The sequence below is a fragment of the Monodelphis domestica genome, chromosome 8, assembly GCF_027887165.1.
Source record: "Monodelphis domestica isolate mMonDom1 chromosome 8, mMonDom1.pri, whole genome shotgun sequence".
Lineage (NCBI taxonomy): Eukaryota > Metazoa > Chordata > Mammalia > Didelphimorphia > Didelphidae > Monodelphis > Monodelphis domestica.
The window spans coordinates 199,912,669-199,925,195 of NC_077234.1; the positions used below are offsets into that span (position 1 = coordinate 199,912,669).

Here is a 12,527-nt window from a genome sequence, read left to right on the forward strand (position 1 = left end):
AACAATCCCAGAGTTTCTGGAACATTATCTTGTAATCTCTATTGAATTGTCTTAAGATACTGGGGGTCTGGTAAGGGATTCTGGAAGAAATGGACTCCAAAATAGAACTGATGGCTATCAACCTTTGGACTAATTTTGTGGCTATCAGTCAGCAGCTTATGCTTAGTCAGTGCAGCCCCACAGTAAAATTTGCATCATATAGAAATCTTCTCTCCTCCACCCAATCCTACATGATAGCCTTGATCTATCCAGCCTGACATTCCATCTGCTAATGAGAATCCTACAGGATGTCTATAGGCATCCTCTGAATGAAGAAGCTGGCAATTTACTGAATTGGACAGGGAGGAATGTTTGATCCTGGGGCAGGTAACAAGGATTTAACATTTCTTATATGAACACATAAGGATAAATCACAACTAGAAATTTAAGACAGCATAACACTTAGAGAGTCTTTGGGAGAATGTAATACTTGTTTAGATGAGAAGCACAAAATACTTAAAAGTAGGTTAAAGAGGGCATGGATATCTAATCTGTGCTTATATTGAGACTTCCCTATCCCATCAAAAAATAACAACGACAAACCCAATCAAAGAAGCAAACAAAAGCACCCCTAAAGTCTTTTAGAAATCAAAAAGAATTCTTCAAGGAGAAGGGATCGTGAGGTCAGCAAAGTCAAAGGCAACTAAATGGCTTGCAGCTTTAAAGATTAGAGTAATCTCTAACAGCTAATCTTGAGAAATACTCAAGGGTATTCTTCCCTCAACAAGCATTAGAATTGAGAGGTTATAGTGCTTTCTATAAACAAGAACTATTTTTAGAAAAAAATAAATTGATTGTAAAATTCATCTTTTTAGCATCAAGCTAGCTCATAAATGATGGGCAGCTAGGTGGCACAGTAGATAGAGCATAGAGCCTGGAGTCAGGAACACCTGAATTTAAATTTGGCCTTAGACCCTTACTAGCTGTGTGACTCTAGACAAGTCTTTGCCTCAGTTTCCTCATCTTTCAAATAAGCTAGAGAAGGAAATATCAAACCACATCAGTACCTTTGTCAAGAAAACCCCAAATAGGTTCATGAAGAGTCAGACATAACTGAAGCAAGTGAACAACAACAAAAATAACCAGTGGATTGGAACTAAATTTACCATAACTAATGAAAAGGAGCTGTGATACTGATACCCCAAAGTACTTTGAAACATGTACTATGTGATCTGCTTCTTCCCCCAAATCCCCCAAATATTGCCCTCTTGATTATTCTTAAAAAACAAACAAATAAACACAAACAATCCTTACCTTCTGTCTTAGAATCAATGTTGTGTATTGGTTCTAAGGCAGAAGAATAGTAAGGGATAGGCAATGGGGTTATTAAATGACTTACCCAGGGCCATACAGCTAGGAAGTATCTGAGGCTAGATTTGAACCCAGGATCCCCCATCTCTGGCTCTCAATCTATTGAGTCACATAGCTGCCCTTGATTGTTCTTACATTAATTTGTATTCTCTTGGCACAGTTAAGATGGATAATGAGGAAGGGACTTGGAATATGTTAGGTGGCAAGAAGAAACCACTTCAGAGTTAGAAATTCAACATGCATTATTCCTGTGTAACTGATATGTATAGAGCTGAGAGTTGCTTTAATCCTACAATCCACTAATTTCTCCAAAAGCAAGCATTTTTCTCAGGACCACTCCAAAGGAAGTATAATACCTCAAAACTCTAAATCAAACCAGGAAGTAAATTCACTTGCAAAAACACAGAAATCTAATTCTCCCCCTGCTAGAGCCCATGTAGCCCATTCCTGCCAAAGAAGGCTGCCCCTGAGTTTAAATGGTGTTATACTTACAGTGTTCATGGCACCGGGCTAGGAGTTCTAAGTCATCTATGTGATAATAATCATAGCCGGAAGTACCCAGCACTTCAAAAGGCAAATATCCTATGATTGGTGGAGCTCTGCAGAAGGATAATAAGAAAACAAATGTAGTCTATTTAATTTTTAAATAGTTTTAGCCTTTATGATATAGGCTATTTTAGAAATTGATTGTGGCTGGCCCTTTTATTTACCGTAAGGTACTCAGCATACTTTATGTTTGGAAGAATGGCTAGAGCCTTATGGTCTTTAAGGGCAAAAAAGGAAAGAAAATTCCCACAGCTTTACAAAAGTCTAAAATGGGGTGAAGCTACATTTCCCAAAGATCCATGGGAATATTCTATAAATGGTTAAGATTTTCCTTGGATGGATTTTGGACAAATAAGAAAGAGTATAATTCTTAGATGACATTTGAAAAATCAGAAAGTGGATCAGTCAGTGATCAAAACAAATAAAAAACAACAGACCAAACCAATCATGAAACAAAATGGAAAGGAAGAAAAAAGGAAAGCTTAATATTTGTATTAATTAGTGAAATGTAAATTAATGGAACAAAATCAGGATGGGACTTAAAAGAAATGTGATCAGCCATTGTCCCTTAACTTTCACAAAGACCCAAAAAGGAAGAACTGCCAGATTTAAGTATCTTGTCTTTGCAAAGATGGTTGAGTAGCCAAATGCTTCATTTCCTCCTGGGGCTGCCTGACCCAGAGTACAACAAAGGCATCCTAATGCAGAGGAGTGAAGTCAAAGTGAAACTCAGCATCATACTTGGGTGGGAATGTTCATTCTTACAGCCCAGATTTCATTCTCCTTCAAATGATCCTCGCCTACTTTCCTCTCTCAAGGAGATCATAATGGTTCACACAAACAAAACTTAAAAGGGACCCAATTGAAATCTGTTTTGATGTTCACAAACCTGTGATCCAGAAATAAAAATTTCCATTCCAGGCTATGTCTTGAAGTGAATTCCTCTAAAGGTTCTTCAACTATGCACATTTCCTGTAGCAGGAGGAGAAATGTTCATTACTGAAGGGTGCCAGATGCTCAGTCCTGCTTTGTCAGCTTTTGCTTCAGAAGGATATGTAGAATAAAGAAATTAGAAACTTCCTAAGGCTCCAAGTTGGGTTGCAATGAAATACATCATCTGCAGCTAATTTCAGTATGCCTTGGCACTAAATTTATTTCACAGGATGAGGAAAAATACACAGGAGTCAAAATGCCATTTCACTCCCTTCTCATGTACTGTCCATATGATAAGGATCAGCTTTTTTTTTTAGCCCATACCTTCTGTCTTAGAATCATTACTAGGTATTGGTTCCAAGGCAGAAGAGTAGTAAGGGCTAGGCAATAGGGGTGAAGTGACTTGCCCACACAACTCGGAACTGTCCACCTAGCTGCCCCTACAAGGGTCAACTTTGGGGAAATGGCATATCAATCTAATGAGGCAGGTAGGTAGTACAGTGGATAGAACACCAGATGTAGCGTTAGGAGGACCTGGGTTTAAATATGACCTCAGACTCTTCCTAGCTATGTGAAGCTGGGCAAATCATTTAACCCTGATTAACTAACCCTTGATGGTCTTTTGTCTTCAAATTGATTCTAAGATAGGTAAGGATTCTAAGGTAGGTAAGGGTTTTTTAAAAACATAGTCTCATATAATATTAATACATGACAAAGTAATCCCATAAGAGCCAAAGATTTCAATTTTCCCAACCTGATACAGTTGATTCTTATTCCTGCTTTTAAAGATGTCAGTATTAAAATCTGATTTGAGATTGGTAAGGCCTGAGTTCAAATTCAGATTTAGATATTTATTAGCTGTGTCACCTTGGGCAAGTCACTTAAATCTCTGCCAGCTCAGTTTCCTCATCTGAAAACTGAGAGCATTTGCCACCCAGGGTTATTGTGGGGAGGTGAGATAATACTTATAAAATGCTTTGCAAACCTTAAATACTATATAAATGCTTATTATTAATATTGGAATGTTTGGAATACAGTCTACAAGACTGAAAAGTGCATTTGTATACTCTTGCCCTTTAGTCAACTGCTCTTTTGAAATATGGTTTTAACTATGGAATGGAAATCAGGTGAAGAGGCAGATTTGACTGTATAAGTGATAAGTGAAAAGGAGACTTGGAAGAAAAAATTTGAAGTAGTTGGATCATGGGACTTATCTTTTTCCCAAGTATTCTCCCTCCATCCATCATTGCTTCTTCTTTCCTCTCTGCCATCCCCTTTTCCCTGACCCCAGACTGAAAAATATGTCTTGCCTAGGAGAATGGGCATTAAATGGAAGAAGCAAAAATGAGATACTTTTAAAAAAATGTGAATTCATCAGGTTGGCCAGTCAATAAACAAGCATTTACTGAAAATTTAATCTATCCCAGGGTCTGTACTAAGTATTGGAGGATACAAAGAAAGTCAACCAAAATAAAACAAAACGAAATCCAGTTGCTGGGTGATAACACCCATTTTTGTTTGCAGCAGCAGCAAGTTACAGGACCCTGTGATCTGGCTGTGGAATCCCACAGGGACTACCAAGCTCAGATATCTTTCTAAATTGTCCGTGCTCTGCTTGGATTATCTAGATTTTGATATGAATGATAGGACAGTATAAAACCCTGGTGCAGGAAGTTCAAGAATATGCAGTGTTTCTGAGTATTTCCCATGACTAACATCTCACAAAGGGTACTTGCCTTTAAAAACTGGGGGGTGGCCAGACGAACAGTTGCGATGAAGCAGATTTGCTTTCCTAGTGGGGAGCGGTAAGCCCTTGTCACTGCATTGTCAAAGCCATTACAAGAGGGGGTAGGCACTGGGGAGAGAGAGAGAGGAAAGAAACCAAACATTTAGTGTATCTGTCTAGTCTAGAGATTTCTTGGTCACATAAAGCATCAAAATGGCAGAAGTAGGCATAAGATTACTGTAGTTAAAACTCCTACCATCTTGTGTTGGAGGGAAACATCTCAGCTTTTTTATTTTTTAAATGAGAAATGAGAGTAACCTCATTACCAAAGCCAAACCAGCATTTATTTACAAATGCACTTATTAAGCACCCACTAGGTGTCAGAGACACAAATAGAAAATAAACAGTGTATATATTCTTCAAGGATACTAAGGTTATGGTAATTCAATGTGATTTCATTGACAGAGAGAAATCCTGGATGATGAAACAAACTCTTCCAAATCATGTCAACAGTCTTCTCTCTAGTTTATAGTTAAGTGACTCACCTGGGATCACATAGCCATTGTACTTGAACCCAGATAAGGCAAGCTCTCCATCTACTACACTGTGCAGTCTTCTTTTTACACACACACACACACACACACACACACACACACAGAATATTATTGTTTTATAACTTACCATGGCCCCAAACATTTACTACTAAGTGGTCAGCCTAATTTTGATGGGCCTATTTGTACTTCCCTAGGTTGGTCATTGGAAAATCAGACTCAGATTATTGCCTAGGACCATACTCAAAGTCTTTCCATCATGATAAAATCTAACAGAGCTTACACTTTATTGGCATACCTTTTAAGAATCTAGGGTCACATCTACAATAAAAATGAGACATTGGAGTAGGACTTAAGGAAAAAATTTTTCACTATAGTCAATATTGCCCTACAGAATATATTTCTGAACTTAAAAATTTTAAACATGGTTTAAATAGGGAAGCTAGGTGGAGCATTAAATAGAGCACCAGGCCTAGAGTAAGGAAGACTCCTCTTCTTGAGTTCAAATCAGGCTTCAGATATTTACTAGTTGTATGACCCCGAACAAGTCACTTCACCCTTTGTCTCAATTTTCTCCATTGTAAAATCAGATGGAGAAGGAAATGGCAAAACACACCAATATCTCTGTCAAGAAAATCCCCAATTAGGATCATGAAGAGATGAATATGACTGAATGAATATATTTGTGATGGCTGTGTGGTATAGAGAATAGAGAGCTGGCCTCAGAAACAAGGAAGACCTGAGGGTGAATCTTTTGTGACACAGGGTAAATCATTTAGCCTCCAAGAGCTCTAGGTAACTCTTGAAGATTCTAAACTACAGAGAAGGTACCTGAATTGGTAGAGGGGTTTCCTCATCTGCACATTCTTTACACTAATGAAATGCTAGTCCCTCTCCTATTCTAAATATGTCTATTAATTCCCCCCTTTTCCCTCCTTAAAACTATGATTTTATGAAACAATAAGTATTTTATATTATAAAAAATTGAGGCACATTTTTGAAATTGTCTCAAAACCCCTCTTTATATTTTAAGCTTTCCAGGAATTTTTATTTAATGCATTTGCTTCTGTTGTTAGTTAATGTTTTCTAAATGGCATTGTAATATGGGCTTCTGTTCACTAACAGGAGTAAAGCCAATTTATTACAGATGCTTTCAGGATTCATTCAAACCAACACCAATAAATGTTTCAAAACAAGAATAACAAAATGTGTGAGAGATAAAAAATAAGTGGCCTGTAGAGAATTCACATCTGTCATTAATCAGTTTAGACTATTGTAGATCCTTTTACAGAGTGAGCCAAAAATCCTATGGAGGGGGGTAGGGTATTACATTAGGAAACAAACTACAGATGTGAACATCTGCATTTTTTTTGTATAATTTTTTTTTAATTCCCAGATGTGAAACACTCTTTCCCTAAAGTAAAGAGACAAGATTGGACAAATAATGGCAAAGTAACTGAAATCCCGTATTTCCCTCCACCCGTCCACCTTTTTGATGCAAAGATTTCATGCTAACCAAAGATTTTAAGTAAAATCTTCCGAAACTACCTGTCCTGCTTGAATAGGAGTTAGGGTGCTGGGTTAACCTGCTCAGTCAGCAAAAGCTTTCTTCTATAATATGATGTGGGTGAGGAAAGAAGGAAAGAAAAAGGAAATAGGAAACACCTGCCCCAACCAGTCATTTCCTCTTATTATAAATGCCACTTTATATGAGAATGTGAATTTGAGTAGTGGAAATAAAGCAGATGTAGGCATGATTTCATTTTGGCTTTGCTGTCCCTCTCTTACTCCATTCTTACTTATCTTTTCATCCGACAAAAATTTTAACTTCTAAGGGCTTTTCAGGTGAAATTCTAAGCCCAATTACGAAGGCTTCATTATTTATGCATGGTTATAGATCTGATAAAGTTGTTTTATTAATGAAAATGACAAAACACTACTCCTTTAAATAAGATTTGGCCCCCACAATTTAAACTTGATCAGGGACTATAGTAAATGAGCAATGAAATTTAACTGAAACCAAAGGGAATTACTTCAAACATTTTGTAGATTGCCTTTGAAATGTTTTTACTTATAGTAGGAGTCTCCATACATATCCTACAGATAGACATAGGAATAATCTGTACACTGAGACTTAATCATATTTATCACTTTAAAAAACTTCTCTAGCACTCTTTATCCTTAAATTACCTTAGGAGTATTAATTAGAGATTTAATTAATTTGTTTAATGAAGTAAGGGAAAAAAATCTACTTTTCTTTGATTTGGGGGAAATAAGATATCTGCATTTCCTGAGCCTTTGATGGAATTAGTCACCAAATGGAAAAAGGGGCCTGGAATGATCAGACTTTTGAGTATTGTCAAAGCTAGGTGAAGAATTCAGACAATTATCTGGATAATTCAGCAAATTATTAACTGGAAGTTAACATAAACATTTCCTCCCTTCTAAAATATATATACATAGTTACTCCAATTCCTACTGACTTTGAAGGTACATATAAGATCTGATCCCAGTACTCCATATGAAGTCAGGCACTCTATTTCAATCTGATGATCAAACCTTCCAGAGAATCTATAAAGCTCCGCATTTGCACCTGAATGCAGTCCTGTTTCTTTGGATTAGGGGGTTCCTTGGATACCTATGGAAAGGGAGGAACTTCATAGCTTCATCACCAGCAGATTGAAAGACCAGATTCATCATTTTCAAAAATCAAGCAACAGAGAACCCCTAAATCAGCAATGGCAGGAGGCAGAGAGATTAGGTAGGAGAGGTTTTAGGTGGTCTGGGGATTTGTGGCAAAAGTCAGAACTGGAAGGCAAAAATGAGGATGAGGGTATTTTAGAACTGCTTAACCGCACAAGAAGAGAAATGGGGATTTTTGACTTCCTTCCATTTTGATTGTATCTGACATTAAGGCTAAACAATTATGTATTCTGATCAGAGCTAGTCTGTGTGTGATAAATTGGCTACAACAGCTGTAGGGTAACAGCTAATAGACTACAAGGATAAAGACAAATAGCTTTGTCAGCACTTTTCAGAATAAACAAAGAAAAAGGCAGGTGTACTTCTGTGAAAGACTTCGTTTGGATAAAATGACTGGAAACAATGGCACACTTTTACTGAAGGAAGAATAAAGGCCCCAAATTCCCATTTGTGACAAATGTTCAAACAGTTCAGGCCACTGTTAGGAAATTTTCACGGAAAAGTAATCTTCTGTGCATTCATGAGGAATCATCCCCCACTAATTAAACACAATTTTCTGTCTTGTCTTTTCTCCTTTCACAATATGCTTAGTTGAATGCATTATGAACAGCTAGGTTATTGGGTTTTTTGGAGGACATCAGCAAAATAACAGCCCACTTCTGGCCAATAGGGGCTGTCTGACTTGCCAAGGTAATTTTTGTTCCCTTCTTTCCCACACTTCTTCAGCTTTGAATAGAGAGACAAAGGGATGATGACTGAGAGGCAAAAGGCTGAAAACTGTCCAAGGGACTTGGATGTTGTCAATTTTGGCTAATGCTTTGCTCTTAATTATTTCTCGTAGAGAAATTTAGGCACATTTAAAAACCTACCACTCCCTACATTTTCTGCGTTTTTGCTACTATGTGGCCAAATAGGTCAACTTAATTGCACTACAGACTGTGAAGGAGAATAATATGTAATTCAGAATGGCAAGAAAGAATGTAGTCAGTTTCTGAAGGATTTTAAATGCTAAAGGAGTATATATTTTATCCTAAAAGCAACAGGGATCCTACATGTAGAATGGATCCATTATCTAGCCGAGAAAGCAGGAAGATACTTGGATGAGCAATATACATTTCCTTCTAATTTTAATTTGCTCAGATTTCATAGCATTCTTCTATGTAAAGAACTGAGAATATTTTAGGATCATGTACTGCAAAATAGTAACTTCTGATCACAGTCTTCTGGATGATGATAGTAACTATTCAAATGACAACTCTCTTAAGACCATGCAATTTACAGATAAAGGAAAAGAAACTTCTGCATTAAAGTTAGAGGGCGCTCTTTGCTTCTCATTTCTAGGAACACTGTAGTAAATGGGTTGGAAACACCAATGAAGATGGTTCTACTGGTTGCCAAATTTAGATCTTCAACTGCAGAGAGGTCAGGCACAATGGCCAACTTGTTCTTTCACCTAAGACATCTCAATAAATACAAGTCAATTAAAAAAAAAAAGGCAGATTATCCAAAACCATAAAATGGGGCAACCTCAGTCAGGTTATTTATTTCTATTAATAAATCCCATGAAACATGTGAAACCTGAGTGTTGTATAAGTTGAAAAATTTCTGAATTTTGCCAGAGTGAATTTCAATTCTGGGTGTGTGGTTAGAGATTGGTAGGTAAAATGAGGGCAAGGAAACTTTTATACTGTGGTGTGTGGTTTCTGGAAAGCCTGGAGGGGAATGTTTACTGAGGGTGACCTATTTGGAACCATACCAGCCACTTTTGAAATACTGCTTTCTGGATCTCAGACAGACAAATATTTGATTCCAAATCTGAGGGAGGAGTATTAGAGAAATAATGAAGGAGTGCCTTCTTTCTGGCATAAAGTTGTCATTGAACAACTTTTGCCAACCTATTAGGGCATGTTAAATCAAAATTTGTTTATCATCCTTTTAAAAAGAATCCAATCATTTCCATCCAAATAAAGTGGAACAAGGTTGGCTGGAGGGGCAAAATGGTAAAAAGGGGTTTTGGTATGGAATGAAAAACTTGACCAATTATGATTCAGAAGACATTGCTAGGAGTTAAAAAGGATAAGTTTCTTCAATAGATGTAGTATTTTTTTTTTCCATCAGGCAATGCAACTATGTAGCCCTGGACAAGATGATTTTATTTCAGACCTATTTCAGGAAGACAGAACAAAAAAGCATTGTCCAGCCAAGTGGTTAATGTTCTCCTCTATGACACAGATGTCATGAAGAGTAAAGAAAATTTTTATAAATGAAGATGATGGAAAATGTGGCTACAAATCTAACAGATTTCTCTAGGAAGTTTTATTTTGACTGACTTGGCTTGAAATAAAAAAAAATCAAATGTTTAATTAAAGATAGAATTTCTCTATCTCCAGATAAACGAAAAGAGCCCATTTCTCATATTTGTTAAAAATCCTCATTTAAAAAAAAAAAAAACTTTCCCTAAGCCTTTTCTAGAGCATCCGTAGTGGAAGATACTTTTCCTAAGGAGTGACCAAGATGTGCAAATATCATGGCATGAGAAAGCTCTGTTTTGATAAAGTATTTGAGCAATGACTGCTGTGTTGATACAGCTAGAAGTAAAACAGAACTGGGTGGGTGGGAGGACGAGTTGCACAATTACCTGCTGAATTTGGAACTGTCCAAATGGATAAATCAATCTGGATAACTCAAGCAGAGGTGCTTCCCCCTCCTGACTCATGGCCTCAATTCATATTAAGTATGCACTTCTAGGTACATAGCATCCTGCTAGATATTCTGAATGCTAATCCAGAGAAATCTCTGAATTGTCAGGAAAGGCCTTGCATGTAGATAAGACTGCAGAGCTATCTTCACGGTGATTTCTGAGTTGTGTAAAAGCCTTCTTTATGCCAAATTTCTCTCACTGATGCCAACAAAGTGTTGGATGTTACTCCGAGTTAAGATCCCCATTAAACTTAAAATATTATCTGGGAGAAGTAACATAGTAAGTTAAAATTGCCTATGGGGGGCAGCTGGGTAGCTCAGTGGATTGAGAGCGGAGACGGAAGGTCCTAGGTTCAAATCTGGCCCCAGACACTTCCCAGCTGTGTGACCCTGGGCAAGTCATTTGACCCCCATTGCCCAGCCCTTACCACTCTTCTGCCTTGGAACCAATACACAGTATTGACTCCAAGATGGAAGGTAAGGGTTTAAAAAAAATTGCCTATGAATACTTTAGCTCACACTGATTTAAAGGATTCTCCAACCCAATCCCTTCCCCAAATCACCTGAAAAGGTCCTAAAAGGATAACAGAACCATAGATTTAGATCTGAATTCACCCTCAGGGGTCATCTAGTCCAACCTCCTCATTTTACAAGAAACTGAGGCCTAGCAAAGTGATGTGAATTGTCCAAGCTGGCACTGGTAATAAGTAGTGGAGGCAAAACCAGAACCTAGATCTACCTACAAATCTATTGTTCTTTCCATTGGACCACATTACTGCCAGAGATATCTGTGATGGGGAGATGGGTATGAAAAGAGCTGGGGTACTTCCAGAGAAGGGAGGACCAGGATGAGCATTAGAGTGAGGAAACAGCATAAAGATAGTAAGTCCCTAAGAGGAGAACACAAAAATAGAAGGAAGGGAAAAGGAAGACACTTAAAAAAAAGGCTATAGGAATAGTCTATATTAGGGGTTCTTGGCCTTTCTTGCATCATGAACATCTTTATTCAGTCTGGTAAAATCTATGGAAGGCTTCTCAGGCTACTGTATTTATTAACCCTTACCTTCCATCTTGAAATCAATATTGTATATTGGTTCCAAGGCAGAAGAGTGCACTGCCACACATAGTACTCTCACTGATGACCAATGAAAGAGGTGCCCCTTCCGGAAGTGCAGTGGGGGCTGGATAAATGGTCTCAGTAGTTTGGGGACCCCTGATCTAGGATATACTATGCTGTTTCAAGGGATGTAATGTAATTATAACAAAAGGCAGTATGGTATAGTGGAGAGAAATTCAGCCTAAGAATCCAGAAGCCCTGGGTTCAATTGCTGCCTCTGACAATATTGGCCATGTGGCCACAGGGTAACTTTTTTAACCTTTCAGTGCTATCCCAGGTCATTAAGTTTTAGGACAATGGAATATTTGTACTGGTGAAAGAAGTTTCCTCACTGGGAGTTCCTTATTCTCATGAAACCATAGGTCTGGACTACCCTTCCCCCTCTCCTCCCCCCCGAGCCAATATAGCCACTAAGCAAGTACCTTAAGAAAAACAAATCTAATATTGTTTTTGTTGTCCATTTATTTTCAGTTGTGTCCAATGCTATGAGTACATCTGGCATTTTCTTGGCAAAGATACTGAAGTGGTTTTCTATTTTCTTCTCCAGCTCATTTTAGAGATGAAGAAATGGAGGCAAACAGGGGTAAGCAACTTGCCTCAAGTCACATAGCTAGTCGGAAGTCAGATTTGAACTGAGTAAGAGGATTCTTCTGTCTCCAGACCCAGCATTCTATCCATAGCACCATCTAGCCACCTCTAAAAACTCTTTTTATATTAGTCCAAATATAAAGTAAATCTGAAAGGGTCATTAAAAACTGGTGTAATGTGTTTTATAATATGAATCAGTAAGGTGTGATTATCACCAGATTTCCTGTGCTGTCACCTGGGACTCCCTAAGAGGTAGGGGAAATCAAAACCCCACAGAGGGGATCTTCCACATGGAGGACTTCAATAACAACTA

The 12,527-nt window shown here is 37.8% G+C and overlaps 1 protein-coding gene across 5 annotated transcripts in view; it reads right to left on the reverse strand.

Moving 5' to 3' along the window:
* NPAS2 (neuronal PAS domain protein 2) overlaps window positions 1-12,527 on the reverse strand; it is a 282,607-nt gene that overhangs the window by 44,055 nt on the left and 226,025 nt on the right. For all 5 annotated transcript variants that reach the window (XM_007501138.3, XM_007501137.3, XM_007501139.2 and 2 more), the window contains 3 exons: window positions 4,566-4,684; window positions 2,786-2,868; window positions 1,843-1,949 (listed from right to left, as the gene is read on the reverse strand). In XM_007501138.3, the coding sequence (XP_007501200.1) occupies window positions 1,843-1,949; window positions 2,786-2,868; window positions 4,566-4,684 (309 nt within the window). The remainder of the gene's footprint in view (window positions 1-1,842; window positions 1,950-2,785; window positions 2,869-4,565; window positions 4,685-12,527) is intronic.